Here is a 22,629-nt window from a genome sequence, read left to right as displayed (position 1 = left end):
TGTTGCCGCACCAGTTCACCAGATTCTCTATCTCATTCCTGTACTCTGTCTCGTCATTGTTTGAGATCAGACCCACTATGGTGGTGTCATCAGCAAACTTGAAAATCGAATTGGAGGGGAATTTGGCCACACAGTCATAGGTGTATAAGGAGTAAATTATCCAAAGGGGCAAGTTTTTCACATAGACGGTGGTGAGTGTCTGGAACGGGGTGCCAGAGGTAGTAATAGAGACGGGTGCAGTTTTGTCTTTTAAAAAGCATTTAGACAGTTACATGGGTAAGATTGGTATAGAGGGATATGGGCCCAATGCGGGCAATTGCATTCAACCTGGTCTTGGGCAGAGCAAAGCCATACCAAGCTGTGATACAACCAGAAAGAATGCTTTCTATGGTGCATCTGTAAAAGTTGGGGAAAGTCGTAGCTGACATGCTAGTAGGGGGCTGAGAACACAGCCTTGCGTGGCATTGGAGTTGAGGATGATCGTGGAGGAGTTGTTGTTGCCTATCCTTACTGATTGTGGTCTGTGAATTAGGAAGTTCAGGATCCAGTCAAAAAGGCAGGTGCCGAGGCCCAGGCCACGGAGTTTGGAGATCAGTTTTGTGGGAATAACGGTGTTGAAGGCTGAGCTGTAGCCAATAAATAGGAGTCTGACATAGGTATCTTTGTTATCTAGGTGTTCCAGGGTTGAATGCAGGTCAGGTTGAGTGCAATTGCCCGCATTTGGCCCATATCCCTCTATACCAATCTTACCCATGTAACTGTCTAAATGCTTTTTAAATGACAAACTGTACCCGCCTCTATTACTACCTCTGGCACCCTGTTCCAGACACTCACCACTGTCTGTGTGAAAAACTTGCCCCTTTGGATAATTTATATCTCTCCCCTTAAACCTAGGCACTCTAGTTTTAGACTCCCCTACCTTTGGGAAATGATGTTGACTATCTACCTTATCTATGCCCCTCATTATTTTATAGACCTCTGTAAGATCATCTTTAAACCTCCAATGGTCCAGGGAAAAAAGTCCCAGTCTATCCAGCCTCTCCTTATAACTCAAAGCATTAAGTCCCAGTAGCATCCCAGTAAATCTTTTCTGCACTCTTTCTAGTTTAGTAATATCTTAAAGATTGGTCTTTAGTCATAATTTATTGAACTAATAAAATTGGATTGCTGTTTAAGAACCTTTTGCTGCTTTATTACCTTTTTATACTTAGGATCAGAAGTTGAATTCTGTTGTACTGTGTTACCTGCATCTCCATTTGAGATATGGGTTATGTGAAGGTAGATAAAGGAAAATAGCCACAAGCTAGCTCTTCCATTTATTGAGTTGGCACAGGTTAGAATTCATTTGACACTGAATGCTAACCTCTGCCAACTCAGTGTTATGGACAGAAAGGGATGGGGGCCTAATTTAAACAGCACTAATTTCTCCTCTCTCCACCCTTCGTAAGCAGAATGGTGTTTTTGATTTGCTTACCCACCTATAAGCGGCGGTGTATTTCCCAACGCCTCAGTTTTAATGTGATCCAATTTTCTGTTAACCCCACAACAAACTTGCGATAGGATGAACTCAAAGGGTTGGTTTAATTGCGCACACTCAAATACAGGAGAATAGCAGTGTTTGCATTTATACAGTAAAAAATGGACAGAGAAAAGAAAGATTTACAGTGCAGAGGCCATAGAGAAAAGATATTCACATGGGTCCAGGACCAAGATCCAATAAGATATTTCTTCATGCAAGTTGACAGGTCAAGTGTCATCTTGAGTTGGATATTCTACAACTGATCATATTATCATCGAGTCAAAACCCTGGAATCTTTTACTTTTTCTGAGAGCACCTTCTGTAAAAGAATTACATGAGATTCAAGGAGAAGATGCAATATCACTTTCTCAGGACAATGCCAGAAATAACTTTTCACCTGAAATGATATCAGAAAATTCTGATATCAGATAATGTGCACTTCAAAATTCTAGTTCCTGTGAAGAAATTATCGATTTGTGAGGCTGAAAGATCCCATGAAGGCATTTGTAGTTTCCATTCATTATCTTTAAAACAATATCCACAGGCACAAAATTTATAAATATGAAAAGAGATGAGCTGTGGAAACGAAAGCAGGGAAAAATAGTGATTAGGTAATTATGGCTGCTAAATATAAATAAGGTTGAACATCAGTTGGGATTAGCTTCTTCTTTTTATTCCTCTTAATTGTGGGAGGATTGTTTATTTACACTACTGGGGTTTCATTAAACCACTTGCAATTTTGTTTACTGTCTGCAATCGAATGTTACTTCTGCAACTGTTAATTTTCCAAGGAACAAGGAACTTTGTCTTTCGATAATACATTTATGAACTTTCTTAAATTTATTCACTGCCGCTATCCATTATCCCCATACTTCCAGTATCCATTATTACCATCTTCCCCAGGACAACAAAATCTTTGATTTGTTTTGAGCAATATAATGAGAAATCTGCTGCTGACATAATAGTCACACTCATTTTATGTCACAATGTTTATATGGAGAATTCTGTCCCAATTTCACCTAATGTTCTCAAATTTAATGTGCAAGAAGCAGAACACAAACAACATGTACCTCATAGATTTTAAAGAATCAGAAACTAATACAAATTGCACAGACGTTGAAAAAAATTAATTAATTCAATACTTTTTTCCATTTAGCCTCCTGTCAATACACTTGTCAGTCCATGGTAAAAGAAATAGAAAATAAGTTTCCACAATTGCTTTTGTTGATATTTTTACTTGGAGGATACAGCCTTTATCAAAGGTCTCAGGGGTACCATTCATCAGCTAAAGAGTGGTAATTCCCAACCCTGTAGCCACAATCCCCAAAGTGGCAATGAGCATTTCAGTGCCATCAATTTTTCTGTGCAGTGTAGGCTCTGATCAGTTCCATGACAATGGAAGTAAAAAGGCCACCTGAAAGTAACATTTGCTCATTTCAGGCTTCAGCCTGGCTAACTCTGTTGAACCACTAGATTGAACCAATGCAGCTTGCCTGCTGAAATTAAATGAGATTGGAATCTCATCATGACCCAGGGCCTCTTGTTGTTGGCTGTATGCCCAAAAGTCAAATTTGAAGACATTTATTTAGATAGATGAAGGATTAACCTCACCATGTTCCAAGCACACTTAAGGATTGGGATGACATTGATTTGTTCCCACAGCATGTCATGTTGTCTCAACATCTAACTAATAGTAACAGACATTGATCTGCATGCCGTTCAACTCCCTTTTCAGTTAATAAGGATCCTGTATTTATAATTTGTATGATTGTAAAACAGCTATTGTTCTGTAGGATAATGGGAACAGTCCTAATGTTTTAGGATATCTACTTCCAAAGGGTTGATAGGTGATCTGGAATTTGGTTCTCAATTAAAGTGGTACTGAGCAATCATTCTCTTTATCTCCACTGTACTCGGAGCTCGTAGTTGCTCTGTCTTTCATTCAAAACCGTTTCAGCAGTCTTGAGTGTTCTTGATAAGTTTGCACATGTAAACAAAAGCACACATTGTAATTGGAGGGTACGATGTTGTGGGCATCATAGAGATGTGGCTCCAAGGGGATCAGAGGTGAGATCTGAATATCCAAGGATATGTGTCCTTTCGAAAGAACAGGCAGATGGGTAGAAGAGATGGGGTTGCCTTGTTGGTAAGAAATGAAATTAAATCATTAACAAGAAGTGATATAGGGTTGGACGGTGTAGAATCTGTGTGGGAAGAGTTGTGGAATTGCAAAGGGAAAAAGACTCTGATGGGGAGTTATGCACAGACCCCCTAGGAGTAGTCAGGATGTTGGACTGAAAATAAATCAGGAGATAGAAAAGGTGTGTAAGAAAGGCAATATTACAGTAATCATGGGGGATTTCAATATGCAGGTGGACTGGGAAAGTCAAGTTGGTAGTGGATCCCAAGATAATGAATTTGTGGAATGTCTACTGGATGGGTTTTTGGAACAGTTTGTGCAAGAGCCCACTAGGGAAAAGGCACTTCTGGATCTAGTGATGTGTAATGAGGCACACTTGATCAGGGAACTTAAGGTGAAGGAACCCCGAGGGGGCAGTGACCACAATATGATAGAATTCACCTTGCAGTTTGAGAGGGAGATGTTGGAATTGGATTTACGGTGCTACAATTGAGTAAAGGAAACTACAAGGCCATGAGGGAGGAGCTGGCCAGATTTGATTGGAAAAGTTGCCTAGCAGGAACAACAGTGACACGAGTTTTTGGGGATAATTCCGAAGGCCACAACATAAATTCATTCCAAGGAAGAAGGTAGGGCGTTGGGGAGAGTTACAGAACAAAGAGATCTAGGGGTACATGTTCATAGCTCCTTGAAAGTGAAGTCACAGGTAGACAGAGTGGTGAAGAAGGCATTCGGCATGCTCGGTTTCATCAGTCAGAACATTGAATACAGGAGTTGGGACGTCTTGTTGAAGTTGTACGAGACATTGGTAAGGCCACACTTGGAATACTGTGTGCAATTCTGGTCACCCTATTATAAAAAGGATATTATGAAACTAGAAAGAGTGCAGAAAAGATTTACTAGGATGCTACCGGGACTTGATGGATTGAGTTATAAGGAGAGGCTGAATAGACTGGGACTTTTTTCTCTGGAGCGTAGGAGGCTGAGGGGTGACCTTATAGAGGTCTATAAAATAATGAGGGGCATAGGCAAGGTAGATAGTCAATATCTTTTCCCAAAGGTAGGGGAGTCTAAAACTAGAGGGCATAGGTTTACGGTGAGAGGGGAGAGATACAAAAGTGTCCAGAGGGGCAATTTTTTCACACAGGGTGGTGAGTGTCTGGAACAAGCTGCCAGAGGTAGTAGTAGAGGCGGGTACAATTTTATCTTTTAAAAAGCATTTAGATAGTTACATGGGTAGAGAGGGATATGGGCCAAATGCAGGCATTTGGGATTAGCTTAGGGGTTTTAAAAAAAAAAGGGCGGCATGGACAAGTTGGGCCGAAGGGCCTGTTTCCATGCTGTAAACCTCTATGACTCGAAGAGGAAGCATGATAAGGGGAGGACGAGGCAACTATGGCTGACGAGGGAAATCAGTGATAGCATAAAAGCAAAGGAAAGAGCATAACGTGAGATGAGGAATAGTGGGGATTGGGAAGCTTTTAAAAGCAAGCAGAGGACGATTAAAAAAACAATAAGGGTGGAGAAGATGAAATATGAGGGTAAGCTAGCTAGTAACATAAAAGAAGATTGCAAGAGTTTTTTTTTAGATATATAAAAGGTAAGAGAGAGGCAAGAATGGACATTGGACCACTGGAAAATTAAGCTGGAGAAATAATAATGGGGGACAAAGAAATGGCAGAGGACCTGAATGGGTACTTTGTATCAGACTTCACGGTTGAAGACACCAGTAAAATGCCAGAACTTCGAGAGTCAGGGGGCTGAGGTAAATGTAGTGGCCATCACTAAGGAGAAGGTGTTCGGGAAGCAGAAAGGTCTGAAGGTGGGTAAATAACTGAGACCAGATGGAATACACCCCAGAGTTCTGAAGGAGATAGCTGAGGAGATTGTGGAGGCATTGGTGATGATCTTTCAGGAATCAGTCAGGGAAGTTCCCAGAGGACTGGAAAAAGGCTCTGTAACATCCCTGTTTAAGACGGGAGGGAGGCAGAAGGTGGGAAATTATAGGCCAGTTAGCCTGACCTTAGTCATGGGTAAGATCTTGGAGTCCATTATTAGGGATGAAATTGCGGAGTACTTGGAAATGCACGGCTTTGTCAAAGGGAGGTAATGTCTGACAAACCTGTTGGAATTCTTTGTGGAGGTAACGAGGAAGTTAGACAAAGGAAAGCCAGTGGACGGGATTTATTTGGATTTCCAGAAAGCCTTTGACAAGGTGCTTTGCAGGAAGCTGCTAAATAAGCTAAGAGCCAATGATGTGAGAGGCAAGGTACTGGCATGGATAGAAGATTGGTTGACAGACAGAAGGCAGAGAGTGGGGATAAGGGGGTCCTTTTCAGGATGGCAACTGGTGACTAGTGGTGTCTCACAGAAATTAGTGTTGGGGCCACAACATTTCACTATATACATTAATGATGTGGAAGATGGAACTGGGAGCATGCTTGCTAAATTTATGGATAATACAAAGATATGTGGAGGGAAAGATAGTGTTGAGGAAGTAGGAAGCCTGCAAAATGACTTGGACAGGAGAGTGGGCAAAGAAGTGGCAGATGGAATACAATGTGGGAAAGTGTGAGGTTATGCACTTCTTTAAAACTGAGATGAGAAGGAATTTCTCCAGCCAGAGGCTGGTGAATTATTGCCTCAGAGGGCTGTGGAGGCCAGGTCATTGAGTGTCTTTAAGACAGAGATTGATAGGTCCTTGATCAATAAGGGGATCAAGGGTTATGGGGAGAAGGCAGGAGAATGGGGATGAGAATCATATCAGACATGATTGAATGGCAGAGCAGACACGATGGGCTAAATGATCTAATTCTATTCTTATATCTTGTGGTCTAAATGTCTCCCCCAGATTGTCTACCTTACAGTATCTTTGTTATTTGAAAGTATTAACCCTCCATTAAGCACAATTCATTCCTATCCTTTCAGCTTTCAGGGTAATGGGTTTAAGATTAAAGATCTTGTAATCAGTTTTAGGTCCACACAAATTGTCACAATAGTGTTAGGCCCTAGATAAGGAGTAGAAAATGTGAAGCATTTTCAATCACGCATCCTGGACATACTTTCTTCCGCCTTCTTCTGTCGGGGAGAAAGATACAAAAGTCTGAGAACATGGACCAACTCAAGAACAGCTTCTTCCCTGCTGGGATCAGACTTTTGAATGGATCTACCTTATATTAAACTGATCTTTCTCTACATCCTATCTAACTGCAACACTATATTCTGCAACCTCTCCATTCCTTCTCTCCTCGTCTGTATGGCGAGCAAGAAACAATACTTTTCACTCTATCCCAATACATGTGACAATAAATCAAATCTGCAATCACATGATGCCTCCCCCCATTTCTCATCTACATGCTGCCGCTCAGTGACAGCTCTTGAAAACACAGCATCAGCTTTCACATGTACATTGTCGACATCCAGCTGTACCTCAATACACCTCTCTCTCTCTGGTAACTGTCTGAACCTTAAGTGGGTTATTGACACAAATGAGGTGAGATCTGAGCAGCAGTTGAGTTGTGGCAGGAACTGGCAGTCATACTGTGAGTGAAGCTTTCTGTAGGCTGTGTCTTCAAGAAGCAACATAATCAAGTGTGGAAATACTGCAGAGGGTGGGGCTAAAGTGAAATGCTGGGGGGGGGGGGGGGGGGGGGAAGAAGAGTGGCATGGAGATGCAGCCATTTATTTATTAGTGCCACAAGTAGACTTACGTTAACACTGCAATGAAGTTTCTGTGAAAATCCCCTAGTTGTCACACTCCGATGCCTGTTCGGGTACAAAGAGAGAATTTAGAAGGGCCAATGCACCGAGCCAGCATATTTTTTGGACTGTGGGAGGAAACCGGGGCACCGGGGGGAAACACACACACACAAGGGGAGAACGTGCAGATACCGCACAGACAGTGACCCAAGCTGGGAATCAAACCCGGGCTCCTGGTACTATGAGGCAGCAATGCTAACCACGGTGCCGCCCATAGGAGGCTGTGCAGCGGCCATGGATGCTCCACTTGGTTGAGGAAACCGTTGAACCTGGACAGGGACTTGGGGGCAAGAGGGCTGTCCTGGTTGCATAATGTGCTACCCAGTTCAAATGGTATACAAGTCGGAGGTGCCATTTCATTGAGGTGTCTGATTACCAATGTTTATGAAGACTGTGCTTCTCCTGGCAAATGCTGTGTGGTATGTTAGATCAAGATTTGATGACAGTGGGGAATGGTGGACACCCAATGCCTGTAGTCTTAAATCTGATGTTGGCACCCAACTTTAACACCTGTGGTTCATCCTAGGGATCTTCTGGGAATCTGTGTGGCATTTACAGACAGTGGCTCATTAAAACATAACGGATGCCACGTACCATCAAGCTGACCAATATATGAAGTTCACAACGTCAGGGCAGATTGCCCCAGGTGTAGAGGGTCATTAACTGTACCCATGTGGCTATCAAGCCTCCGCAGAGCAGCCAGGCACCTTTGTGAACAGATTAGGTTCCACTACCTCACTGTTCAAGTCATCTGTGACCACCATAAATGAATCATACTTGTGTGAGCAAGGTTTCCAGGAAGCTGCCGTAACATCTACATTCCTAGTGAGTTCCAATTGCCGCAGCTCTTCAGGCCACCAAATTCCCTCATGACTGAATCCTGGGGAACAAGGGGTATCCACTAAAATCATGGCTATAGATCCCAGTACAAAACCTAACACACTGGTAGACAATACATAATCCACTGCCATATGTCTAGAAGGGCCACCCATCGAACAGGCCATTACTCTTTTAAAGATGTGATCTACATGCCTCGATAGACACTTAGGAGCTCTGCAAAACTCACCGTCAAGTTTTTCTGTCGTCATTATAATCTATACATTGCTCAATCTGATACTGCAGAAGGGAGTAGCATTGGAACCAGAGGAGGGAGTTGCATCCTTAGTGGAGCAGAATGAGGATGAGATGTTTCAGAAGATGCCATATGATGGCACTGTGTGACCCAGCTCACAGAACACTGACGTGTGGCTGGGAGCCTCACTATTCTCCGATCAGCAGAAGCTTCACATGTACAAGGAGCCACCAAGTCAACAAGTTCTCTCCCAGAGGCAGCCTTGCTGATCCTCCATCAGAGAGATCCTTACATCTCTGCACCTGTCAGCACTATGCCTTCTGTCAACAAAGCTGTTCATGAGACACTCACTTTTACATATCATCCATCTGTTTGATTCTACATCTGAATCTATCAACTGTCGCATAAAAATAAATAAGCAAATTTTTATACATTGAATGTTGAGATCTTTAATTATTGTTAAACATTAAAGGTTTCTAATTATACAATCGTCACCGAGTGAATTCCCAAATGCTTGTCCAAGTTATCAAAGAAGCCAAGGATCTGGCTTCAGTAATTAAAGCACTTTGAGAGGAACCCGTATTGCCTTCAGCCTGCCTATCTTCAGTCCTTTTAAGCTCCACGTGCACACCCATCGCTGTCTGGAGTGGTTCAGCTCTTAGCAGTGGGGAGATGTGTGGCCGGCCCAACTCACCCACACATCACTTCATTCATCTCAGGGATGTGGGCCATGCTATGGAGATCTGTTCACCCCATGCGTCTGTGGTGCTATGTTCCATGTATCTGTCCATGAGGGTCACCACTTTCAAAATGGATGATACCATGCATTTGCATGCCAGAGATAATGGTGCCACTTTTGGCATTGATAACAGCTCCGACTTTGGCGCATGGAACTGCACTGCCTCTGAAAACTCAGATGGGTGTTCACACATTTCATGCTGCTGTTTTGTTGATAACACCGGAAGCTTGCCTTCTGCCTGAAGCTAATATTGCTGGGCTTCCCCTCACTCTGCGGGGAAGTGGTCACAGCTGCACCTACCTGCGCTACCTCATCCTGTGTGTCTGTGCAGTGCTCAGCAGATTGTGCCATCTGTTCTGCACGTGTAACAAAGACCGCCAATTTGCTGTGTCTCTGCTGCTGGAGGATGCATTGGAGTGCAGTGCCTTGAAATGGAGCTGCATCCTCTGGGCAGGAGCCCTGGCCTGTTCCTTATCTGTACCTGAGGGAAAGACATGATTTAAGTGAAACAGCTGCTCATCAATCAATCTCTGGATCCTCCCCTTGATCAGGAGTTACTAGTATTATTCATTCAGATGGTACGCCAGTTCCATGATGGCCAGAGTACTGGATGGCGGAGAATCCTCTGAGGCATTCCCAGTCACCAATGGTGTCAAACAGGGCTGTGTGCTCGCACCCACACTGTTCAGCATGATGTTTACTGCCATGCTGAATGATGCCTTCCAGGACAGTGTTGCTGGAATCAGCCTTAAGTATAGAGTGGATGGGAAGCTCTAAGTGGAAAGCTCTAAGTCCTTTCTAAGTGGAAAGAATCTCTCCACCTCTACCCTATCCAGCCCCTTCATTATAGGTCTCTATAAGATCCCCCCTCAGCCTTCTAAATTCCAACGAGTACAAACCCAATCTGCTCAATCTCTCCTCATAATCAACACCCCTCATCTCTGGTATCAACTTGGTGAACCTTCTCTGTACCCCCTCCAAGGCCAATATATCCTTCCGCAAATAAGGGGACCAATACTGCACACAGTATTCCAGCTGCGGCCTCACCAATGCCCTGTACAGATGCAGCAAGACATCTCTGCTTTTATATTCTATCCCCCTTGCGAAATAGGCCAACATCCCATTTGCCTTCTTGATTACCTGTTGCACCTGTTGCACAAGGACCCCCAGGTCCCTTTGCACAGTAGCATGTTGTAATTTTTTTCCATTTAGATAATCCAATTTGCTATTATTTCCTCCAAAGTGAATAACCTGACATTTGTCAACGTTATACTCCATCTGCCAGATCCTCGCCCATTCACTCAGCCTGTCCAAATCTCTCTGCAGACCTTCTACGCCCTCCACACGATTCACTTTTCCATTTATCTTTGTGTCGTCTGCAAACTTTGTTACCCTACACTCAGTCCCCTCCTCCAGATCGTCTATATAAATGGTAAATAGTTGAGATCCCAGTTCCCACGCCACTAGTTACCATCCGCCAACCAGAAAAGCACCCATTTATTCCGACTCTCTGCTTCCTGTCGGATAGCCAATCCCCAATCCACGCTAACACCCTACCCCCAACTCCGTGTGACCCAATCTTCTTCAGCAACCTTTTGTGAGGCACCTTATCAAACGCTTTTGGAAATCCAAAAACACCGCATCCACCGGTTCCCCTCCGTCAACCGCACTAGTCACATCTTCATAAAAATCCAACAAGTTTGTCAAGCACGACTTTCCCCTCATGAATCCATGCTGCGTCTGCTTAATCGAACCATTCTTATCCAGATGGCCTGCTATTTCATTTTTAATGATGGATTCCAGCATTTTCCCAACTACAGACGTTAAGCTAACCGGCCTGTAGTTGCCCGCCTTTTGTCTATTTCCTTTTTTAAACAGCGGCGTAACATTAGCCGTTTTCCAATCCGCCGGCACTACCCCAGAATCCAACGAATTTTGATAAATAACCACTAACGCATCTGCTATTACCTCTGACATTTCTTTCAGCATCATGAAGGGACTCTTGCTCTCGATGCAGCTATTCTTCAGTTTCCTCCATTGCTGTAGATCTCCTTTTTCCTTGTGTTACTAGCCTGTCTGATTTGCTGCTCATGTGCCTCTAAAAGCGGTGCGGAAGTTCCACCACTGGCCTTTTGGTGCTGCCGTCGACCCCCATTCGCCTATCCCCAACATTGGGTCATCTGTCCTGTTTGGTAAAATTCAGGCCAGTGGCTCTAAAACAAACAAACAGGACTTCTGTGGTGTATGAAGGAATTTTATTATTTTGAAAAATGATTATATGGGGCGGGTATTTATTTTTCTTTAATTGTTTGTTCTACTTCGATGAGACAGGAAATAAGTGCCTTGCTCCCAATTCATATTGTAGTCACCTTGGACAATTCCTCCTATGATTGTTCCTTTTTCTTCATGGGAAGCACCAGACTTTCATGTGGTACTTCAAGAGTGCTACACGTGAGATTGGAACTCAGTGGCATGGAAGCCAAATTGATGACTTGCTATTCTGTGGTTCCATATTTCAGTGTATTAATGAACTGTGCTGCCCTAGTACATCATTTTGAATAATACAGTTTAAGAAAATTGGAATTGTTGGATTCTTTAGGTTATGTAGCAATACTACCTTGTTGTAATATTACCAAGTGTAATAGAGTCATTTGACAATCTGTTTTGCTGTGCCAATTATATCACGAGGTGCTATTTTTTATATAATGAGAACAAAAATTGAAACACTACATTCATTTCACAATATGTAACAAAGTTGTACTCTGGTAAAAAAGTTTTATCTGGGATGTTTTCTTCGTTAAAATGAAATCAACTTGCTTTGTAAGTTGATTTTTACCTTTTATGCAATTTTGCCAGCATTTTTCTTGTTTAATATTCATTTTTCTGTCATGTGCTAGAATGAAAATTTAAAAATGAAATGACTTTACTAACTAATAGAAATGCTTCTGACTCTTTCACAGCTGTGCAATGGAGGTTCTGTCACTGAACTCATCACAAATCTACTGAAGCACGGTGAAAGCATGGATGAAGCACTAATCTCATACATTTTGTATGGGGCACTTTTGGTAAGAACTAAATGACAACAGAGCGTATCTGTCCTCTGTTGCGTATATTTTCTTTCTATGGAATAGTATTTAGAGAAAATGGACTTGTGCTTAGAGTATAGTGCAGTACAGTTACTGAGCATTTCATCATGCATATCAGATTAACTTAATTAAGATATTTCATAAAGAATAATTGTTTCCGTATAATTCCACTTGAACTTTCTACATTTTCTGTAGGGTCTTCAACATTTGCACAACAACAGAATCATTCATCGTGATGTCAAGGGCAACAACATTCTCCTGACAACAGAAGGAGGAATCAAGCTGGTTGACTTTGGTAATGTCTATTTTCCATTTATTTTCTCTGAAGTTTGCATTTTTAGCCATGGGCTGCAATTTATTGCCTGCTTAGACAGTGTGAGCTTTTCTGTGATGCCACAGGCAAAGTATATTTTGCTTTTTGTGTCAGAGGATTGAATTTAACAGATGGAGTACCTAAGGAACTGTTACCAAATAATCTGTCTGCTCAAGAATGTTGGATGGAAACTGTCTGTTCTTAAAATAAAATGATGAATAAAACATCTCTTACACATGCCACCAAATGTGTTCTGTTTACTTGACTGTGTTGCCAAGCTTCATGGTACAATTACAGCAAACTATTTCATGGCAGTTTTTGTTATTTTGCATCATGGTGCTTGATATTTTTGCAGCTGAAAAGGAATGATGGTTCTCTGTTAAATGACTGAATAGCCCAAGGCAATACTAGTCCCTCTGTGCAGAAGGTAAAGCAGACTCGGCACCAAATATAACTGTTCCATTTAATTGCTGAGCTCCCGAAGGTAAATTGTTCAAAGTGCGAAAATATAGAACAAAAATGCCTTGGAGAATTAGTAATAACTGCATTTTACTAATTTAAGGTAACAAACACACAAGGCTGTTCACCTCTACATGTCCTCCTCCTGTGAGGCTGATTTTTCTCCATGACAACCATCGTCACTGCAGTTCTATGTACTGCTTATGTGATATGTTAGTCTGTGTCGGTTTCTTTTCTTTACCCTGGTGAAATATTTTGCTATAAAGAGAGTTATCAAGAGATGCTGAAACTCTCAGATGGTTGGTAAGTTTAAATATCTGCCTGTGGTGGGATTGCAAATCAACAATGAGCATTAAAGTGAGTATTTTAACCACTTCACTTCTGATATTTTACAATATGTTTATTTTTGAATCAAGACATTAATCTTTGCATTTTTGTTAAATAGGTGTCTCAGCTAAGCTTACAAATGCTAGATTACGTCGAAACACATCCGTGGGCACACCCTTTTGGATGGCACCTGAGGTGGGTTGGGTTTTAACTTGCTACTTGCATCTGCTTCTGAACTTTGTAGTATAAATAGTGCTAAGAAAGGGAACATGAATAGGTTAGGAATGGCATTGGCAAACTGTAATGTTGAGTCCTGCTCACATTATTTTGTGATAGCAACAGCAAAAGCACTATGCATATGAGCATGTCTCATTGATAATTGGTGTGTTTTTTTGCCTGAGGCAGAATGACCAATTACTGTCAATTCAAGGTTGCTTTGTGCTGTTGCTGTTGATCAACTGGCCAGTTAATTTGAGATAGCTCAAACTTTCCCAAATTTTCTTGTATTGAAACAATGGCCTGAACTTCATGCTTGGTGTGTGCACAAAGTCGGTAAAGTCACGTTCTCGATGCATTTTCATGCTGGGTGCTGATTAAGGCCTGCCCAGCATGAAATGCACTTTCAGGTTGGCCTGGCAATTTGGGCTAGGATGGGAACAAGTTGGATGCGAGGTTCAGTGGTTCCCCCCCCCGCAGGACTTGGTAACTTCAGTTTAACTTCAAGTGGAAAAGCTGATAGGTTCTGCAACACGGAAACAAATTTGATGTTAATACTGTGGCTTTTCAGCAATGAACTGACCCTGACTAAAACCTTTACTGACTCAATAGTATCTGTATACAGTAGCTTTGAAATATGCCTTTGATTTGATTTATTATTGTCACATGTATCAGCATACAGTGAAAAGTATTATTTCTTGTGCGCTATACAGACAAAGCATACCGTTCATAGAGAAGGAAATGAGAGTGTGCCGAATGTAATGTTACAGTCATAGCTAGGGTGTAGAGAAAGATCAACTTAATGCAATGTAGGTCCATTCAAAAGTCTGACGGCAGCAGGGAAGAAGCTATTCTTGAGTCGGTTGGTATGTGACCTCAGACTTTTGTATCTTTTTCCCGATGGAAGAAGGTGGAAGAGAGAATGTCCGGGATGCATGGGGTCCTTAATTATGCTGGCTGCTTTGCTGGGGCAGCAGGAAGTGTAGACAGAGTCAATGGATGGGAGGCTGATTTGCGTGATGGATTGTGCTACATTCATGACGTTTTGTAGTTTCTTGCGGTCTTGGGCAGAGCAGGAGCCATACCAAGCTGTGATACAACCAGAAAGAATGCTTTCTATGGTGCATCTGTAAACGTTGGTGAGAGTCGTAGCTGACATGCCAAATTTCCTTAGTCTTCTGAGAAAATAGAGGTATTGGTGGGCTTTCTTAACTATAGTGTTAGCATGGGGGTACCAGAACAGTTTGTTGGTGATCTGGACACCTAAAAACGTGAAGCTCTCGACCCTTTCTACTTCGTCCCCATTGCTCTCCTCTACGCTTCCTGAAGTCGATGACAATCTCCTTCATTTTGTTGACATTGGGGGAGAGATTATTGTTGCTGCACCAGTTCACCACATTCTCTATCTCATTCCTGTACTCTGCCTCGTCATTGTTTGAGATCTGTCCCACTACGGTGGTCGTCAGCAAAACTTGAAAATCGAATTGGAGGGAAATTTGGCCACACAGACATGGGTGTATAGGGAGTATAGTAGGGGGCTGAGTACACAGCCTTGTGGGGCACCGGTGTTGAGGGTGATTGTGGAGGAGGTGTTGTTGCTTATCCATACTCGTTGTGGTCCATGAGTTAGGAAGTTCAGGATCCAGTTGCAGAGAGAGGAGCTGAGGCCCAGGCCACGGAGTTTGGAGATGAGTTTCGTGGGAATAATGGTGTTGAAGGCTGAGCTGCAGTCAATAAATAGGAGTCTGACAGAGGTGTCTTTGTTATCTAGGTGTTCCAGGGTTGAATGCAGGGCCAGGGAGATGGCTTCTGCTGTGGATCTGTTGCGTCGGTAGGCAAACTGTAGTGGATCCACGTAGTCTGGGAGGCTGGAATTGATTCGTGCCATGACTAGCCTTTCGAAGCAGTTCATAATGATGGATGTCAGAGCCACCGGACGACAGTCATTGAGGCACGCTGCTTGGTTTTTTCTTAGGTACCAGGATGATGGTCATCTTCTTGAAGCAGATAGGGACCTCAGATTGTTGTAAAGAGACGTTGAAGATGACTGCGAATACCCCCGCCAGCTAATCTGCGTAAGATCTGAGTGCTCGTCCGGGTACCCCATCTCGGCCAGTCACTTTCCGTGGGTTGACCTTGGAGAATGGTGACCCCAGATACAGGTTCATCTAGGGCTTCCTGGGTAGAGGGCATGCTCACGCTGACCTCTTGCTCAAAACAGGCTTAGAATGCATTGAGCTCATCAGGGAGGAGTGCGTTGGAGCCGGCGATTTTACATGCCTTCATCTTGTAGCCTGTTATGTCTTGCAGACCTTGCCGTAGTCGGTGGGAGTCTGTGCAGCTGAGACTCTAGCTTTGTCCGGTACTGCCTTTTGGCATCTTTGATGGATCTCCTTAGATCGTATCTGGCTTTCTTGTATAGGTCAGGGCCGCCTGACTTGAACGCCTCAGACCTGGACGTCAGCAAGCAGTGGATATCCCTGTTCATCCATGGTTTCTGGTTGGGGAACACACGGATTTGCTTCTTTGGCACACAGTGTTCTACACACTTACTAATGGAGTCAATTACTGTAGTGGTGTACTCGTTCAGGCTGGTCACAGAGTTTTTAAATACTGACCAGTCCACTGACTCCAAGCAGTTCCGTAGGAGATTATCTGATTCCTCGACCAACATTGCACGACTTTCTTTGATGGATTCTCCCACTTCAGTTTTTGCTTATAAGCCAGGAGCAGAAGCACAGCCTTGTGGTCTGATTTGCCAAAGTGTGGGCGGATGATAATGCGGTAGGCATGTTTGATATTTGTGTAGCAGTGGTCTAGGATATTTGGGCCTCTGGTGGAACAGGAGATGTGTTGGTGGTAACTTGGTAGTACGCTCTTGAGCGTGGCCTGATTGAAGTCCCACAGCACGATGAACAAGGCCTCGGGATGTTTCGTCTCAAGGCTATTCGTAGTTGTGTATATTTCATCCAGCGCGATCTTCATGTCCGCATGGGGTAGGATGTAAACTGCCGTCAGGGTAATGGAGGTGAACTCCCGCGCAAGGTAGTAGAGGCGGTATTTTAGCATCAGGTATTCTAGGTCTGAGGAGCAGAAACTTGCCAGTGTTGCTATGTCTAGGCACCATGAGGTGTTGATTAGGAAACAGACCCCACCTCCCCTAGCCCTGCCTGAGGCCGCTGTACGGTCCATTCGATGGATTGAGAAGCCGTCTGGTTGTAGGGCACAGTCTGGTGTAGCAGGAGTGAGCCACGTCTTCATGAAACAGAGTACACAGCAGAATTGAAAATTCTTGAAAATCTATAGGTCCTGCCTAGCATCTGCTACTGATCCAACTAAATTTTCTGGCAGCAGTGAGGAAGCTGTGGGTGGAGGGAGGGGGAAAAGAATTGGGGAGAGGGTTTCTTTCATTTAAAATTAATGATTTTAGGACATCCCAGAATGCCTCACTGCTTTTTGAAGTGTAATTGCTGCTGCTGCAATATGGAAAATTTGCAAATCACCTACTTTATGCACAGCAAGCTCCCATGGACCAGCAATATTGAATCTTATACATCCATTTGAGGGTAGACATGGTTTCAGATTAACATCTCACCTGAACACTGGCACCACTGACAGTGGCGCACTCTCTTAGGGCTTTCGTTGCAATTGTAAGCCCACGTACTCAACTCTCTTGGGTTTTGAACCCAAAGCTTACTGAACTCCAGAGCAGAATGCTACAACATGGTAGACACCCATGCCATCAAGTCTGCATCTGATCTACCTGCTATTGCAGCAGTTCTGAACTGCCTGGCTGAGGTGGTGCAGCAAGGACTAGTGACCATGGTGGGGGAGGTGGGGGTAGGGGGTGAAGTGAGGGACTGGGTGCTGGGAGCTGCAAACAAAGTCAGATTGTTCTTTTCTTTAAGAGAATCCTTTTTCAAAACCTGTTTTTAATTACTCAAGGATTTGGTCAAATTCTATATCTACTGCTAGGTCAGGTGGCTCACCTCCGATGATAAACCTGTAGTATCTGTGTACTGGGTCATAATGATGGCCTGGGTCATGGGGAGTCTGATGATCAGAGAACCCTGACCCTTGGCTCAACTCCACCACCCAGACCCTATATAATTGCAGAGGCAGTATGCTAAATGGCCATGGATTTTCAAGGCCAATTTATAAACATTAATGTTCCTCATTATTTGTACAGGCTGATTTAGGTTGTTAGAACTTTGGCACAGATTTATAGGTGAACCAGCTTAGAAAGCTAGCAATTGAAAGGAAATCTGGCAAAATTCAGAAATATAACAGCAGCAAAATCACAAATAAAATGAGAATGCTTACATTACAGGGGCCTTTTATCCCACCCTTGAATGACAAATTGATAAAAATGTAATGCCTGCCTATCCTTTTTGTTATGTGATGAATACAAAATTGGATGGGTGAAGTTCCTGTCGTGTTTCTTCCTTCTGCCAATGATGTTGGTAACAGTATCCATTCTTGGAGTTAGGAACTTATAACATAGTTATAAGAACTTATAACATAGTTATAAGGGCGGCACGGTAGCACAGTGGTTAGCACTGCTGCTTCACAGCTCCAGGGACCTGGGTTCAATTCCCGGCTTGGGTCACTGTCTGTGTGGAGTTTGCACATTCTCCTTGTGTCTGCGTGGGTTTCCTCCGGGTGCTCCAGTTTCCTCCCACAGTCCAAAGGTGTGCGGGTTAGGTTAATTGGCTGTGCTAAAATTGCCCCTTAGTGTCTTGAGATGCGTAGGTTAGAGGGATTAGCGGGTAAATATGTAGGGATATGGGGATAGGGCCTGGGTGGGATTGTGGTCGGTGTAGACTCGATGGGCCGAATGGCCTCTTTCTACACTGTAGGGTTTCTATGATTTCTTTCTATGATAGTAGGACCAGTGACCCAAAGAAAGATAGGATTGTCCTACGGGGAGCGATCGAGGGGATTGGGCCTATATTGTCTTGAGTTTAGAAGAATGAGAACTTTCTGCTGGTGCCTGCTGAGGTGGATCAGAAAAACAGCTGGTGGCTGGCATTGAACTGATTTGCAAATGGGATGCAGATGAAGGCCTGAACTAAATCTCCCCCCGCCAAGCCCGATTCTCTGTGATGCCAGTGGGAAAACACACCAGTCCAGAACACATCTGCAACAACATGACATGCAGAAGTTGAAACTCACCTGAAGAATGATTGGGACTACCTCCAGAGTTCAGGATGGAGATTTCTAACGACCCTGAACCGTGGGACATCCCAGCAGTGGGTGGAGGTGCTGGGCATCTTTTCAATATAGCATCCAGATATGACGGTGGGTTATTCAAGACAGAAATCAATAGATTTCTAGATAGTAAAGATAGCAAGGGATATGGGGACATTGTAGGAGAATGGTGTTGAGGTTGAGGTAGAGGATCAGTCATGATCTAATTGAATGGCAGAGCAGGCTCGACGGGCTGAATGATCTACTCCTTCTATTTCCTATGTTTCTTCTGTTCTTGCAGTTCTTCGATTGTGTGTCAAGATCTGCTCTGTTAGCACCTCCAATGACTGTACCAGTGTGCTCTGGCTTTTGTGATGCTACCTGTAATGCATTGACCATTAAGTCACCTTTGAAAAGTGTACAATTCCTTTAAGAACTCAGTGGCAGTGGAACAATGAATTTATGGCCCTCCCAAACAGCATGCAGCCCATAAGCAGCAATATTAGTACTGGCAAAATCTGCCACCATCAGCCCCTCTTGAACAAATCCACCCGTTGGTCCTCTGATATTGCAAACTGCCACCTTTTCATCACTCCTTGTGTGTATTGCTCTCCGTGTTTGAACCTGTCCAGTAAGATTTCCGCCCCTGTCACAGCATTGAATTGACCTTAATTAAAGTCACAAATAATATCCTTTGCGATTGTAATGCATTATCCTTGAAACTTCTCAACCTATCTGTGACCTTTAACTTGGTTGACTACATCATCCTCCTCTCAATCCTTTCCTCCATTGTTCAGCTGAGTAGTACAGACCTTGCGTGGTTCCACTCCTACTTATCCAATCATAGCCAGAGAATTTCCTGCAATTACTTTTCTTTTCAACTTGCCACCAATACCTCAGGAGACCTCTGGCTAATATAACAGTTGAGCCCTGAGTAACATCAGAGCCCGATCTGCATATTTAAAGAACAACCTTGCTGATATCCGGAGAGTGTCCATCTAGTTTGCTCAGCAGGGGTAGGTTCAGATTGGAACTTGTGGGAAGTAGGTGGGATCTTGACAGGCAAGTCCCAAGGGCAATTTTAACTGCCTTCCAGGTAGGTAGGCTTAAAGCTGCTCTTTTCCTCTTCTGGTTTTTTGCTCTAACAATGATGATTTAGCAGGTATCCACATCCCCTACCTCCCTTCCCCACTTTCTTACTGACTCTCTATTTTAATAATAACACTTGAAGATATTGACATTTAGCCTATAGGAATTATGGCTAAATCATTAATATACATTAAAAATGGCATGGAACCATGGACATAGGAGAGCAAACAACCTGATTTCATAGGACTTTACTGGTTTGTGTAACTGAGCAAATTTCTAGCCGATGCAGTTAAATGTGGATACCTGCTAAACAATTGAAAGCTGAATACCTACATACCTACATTTTTCTTGTTTTTAAGCCAATTTTCTAATGCTATACATGAACCCCTATTTTATCTCTTGAATTTAGTCATTAATTACTAATGTGGATTCTTTTGAAAAGCACTCTGAAATCCCAATATCAACTGTGTTCACCATGAAGTGTTTCTATAAACAAAATTCAGCATTAAACCATTTATTATCTTTCATAATGCAGCTTTAATTTTGTAATCAGAAATGATTTAATACACATAGCAATTGAATTTCTTGTAAAGGTGCCATCTGTTTTGTATTACACAAAATAGATGAGCAAAAAAAACATACTGTAAATATAATAATTGCTTGCACGTCATTGCATTTCAAAATGAATTAATTGTGCTGAGTTTCTTAGCAACACGTTCGATAGCCTTCATGACTTGTGATTGAGACAGCATTTAAACCGACATAAGGAGGGGTAGTTTTCAGGCTGCATTGAGCCTGGTGCAGATCATGGGGCTGTGTGGGGTCGGAGAATCGGGGGGGGGGGGGGGGGGGGGTGGGGGGACTAGCGCATTTACCAGAAGTAATATAGTTCCCGCTCAATATTCATTTAAATATGCTCAGTCGATTTCAAGCCTGCTCCCTGCTCCCAGGATTCTCCGACCCGGCACAGATCACCTCCAGTCTCCACAGGTGGAGACCAGGTGTGATGGCCACACTAGGGGGCTCAGAGGCCATTCAAGCCCCTGGGTAATTGGGGATATGCCTGAGCAGTGCCCACCTGATAGGGCCAACTGGCACCCTGGCAGTGCCAACCTGCAGTACCAACGTGCAACCTGCCAATGCCAAGAGGGCGGGGTCTAAGGGGATAGCACATGAAGAGCACGGAGAATGAAGGGGGAAGCATGAAGGAGGACCCATTGGGACGTAATGCCGTCAATCTATTTTCGGAGCGGGGGGCGATCAGGCCGGCAATACGTGTTGGGGAAGGGAGAAATCTCATGCCTTCAGTGGTGGGTTCCCGATGTCGATGGGGGGAGGGAAGGGGTCTTCAATTTCACTTTGAGATTGGGATGCCCTTTTAAAAACGCAAAGCTGGGCTTGCCAGCATGTTTATGCCCTTCCCCTCTCAGAATCAGTACAAAACTTGCTCCTCTCCCAAAAAATGACTAAATGCAGGAAAATTGTGAGCCGATTTCCACCGGCACTGGTTTTCTAACCCGAATTAACACTGGAGCAGGAGTAAGCCAATGCGGCCCTTGAGCCTGCCCATTAGCCAATAAGAGGATGGCTCATCTGATCTTGGCCTTAACTCCACTTTCCTTCCTGTTACCTATAAATTGCTTATAGTTCAAAAATCTGTCTGTCTCAACCCTGAATCTATTTAATGATTCAGCCTCTACTACTCTCTGGGGTAAAGAATTTCAAAGATTCAGAACTCTCTGAAAGAAGAATCCTCATGAACTCTGTCTTGAATGGCTGATGCCTTAATCTGGAACTGTGTCCCCTAGTTCTTGATTTCCCCATAAGGGGCAATATCTTCTCAGCATCTATCTTGTCAAGCCCCCTCAGAATCTTATAATCTCTCATTCTTCTAAACTCCAATGTGTATAGGCCCAACCTGTTCTCTGTTTCCTCATAAGACAACCTTGTGATCCCCAGAATCAACCTAGTGAACCTTCTCTGTACTGCCACTGGTGCAAATACAGCCATTCCCAATATGCTATCCGTGCTAATGTATTACCCATAGCACGCCGAGCTCTTATTGAATGCTTTAAATTCAAATATGCTACATCTGTTGGTTCCCCTTTATCCACACTGCTCATTACAACCTCAAAGAACTCTACTAAATTTATGTAAGCTTGGTTTCACTTTCATACAATTAATAAGTCAATATTTTCTAAATGTTCTGATGCTATTTCCTTAATATTGGATTCCAGCATTTTCACAATAACAGATGTTAGACTAACTGACCTATAGTTTCCTGCTTTGTCTCTGCCTCCTTTGTTGAATAGAAGTTAAATTTGTAGTTTTCCAAACCACAAGGACCTTTCCAGAATCTGGGGAATTTTGGAAAGTTGCAACCACTTCATCCACTGTCTCTGAAGACACTTTTTAAAGACATAAAAATGCAAGCCATTGGGCCCAGGGGATCTGCCAGCCTTTAGTCCAATTAGTTTGCGTAGAACTTTTTCTCCAGTGATAATGAACGGTTTAAGTTCCTCTCTTCCTTTGCTCCCTGATTTTTTTACTATTATTGGGATGCTTTTAGTCTCTTCTATCAGGAAGGGAGGTATAAAAAATTTGTTCAAAGTTTCTGCCATTTACTTGTTTCCCATTATTAATTTCGCAGTCTCATCTTTTACAGATCCAATGTTTACTTTAGCTACTCTTTTTATGTACCTTTAGAAACTATTACTGTC

General features: G+C 43.2%; 1 protein-coding gene across 1 annotated transcript in view; it reads left to right on the top strand.

The window, feature by feature from the left end:
* The window catches only part of myo3b (myosin IIIB), a 548,412-nt gene that overhangs the window by 64,650 nt on the left and 461,133 nt on the right, over positions 1–22,629 (top strand). Inside the window, exons 4-6 of the mRNA XM_078227705.1 lie at positions 12,190–12,294; positions 12,511–12,610; positions 13,533–13,609. Coding sequence (XP_078083831.1) covers positions 12,190–12,294; positions 12,511–12,610; positions 13,533–13,609 — 282 coding nt within the window. The remainder of the gene's footprint in view (positions 1–12,189; positions 12,295–12,510; positions 12,611–13,532; positions 13,610–22,629) is intronic.

This window comes from Mustelus asterias, chromosome 14 (genome assembly GCF_964213995.1).
Source record: "Mustelus asterias chromosome 14, sMusAst1.hap1.1, whole genome shotgun sequence".
Taxonomy (NCBI): domain Eukaryota; kingdom Metazoa; phylum Chordata; class Chondrichthyes; order Carcharhiniformes; family Triakidae; genus Mustelus; species Mustelus asterias.
Note: the sequence above shows the minus strand (reverse complement) of the source record. Positions and strands in the feature narration are given on the sequence as shown.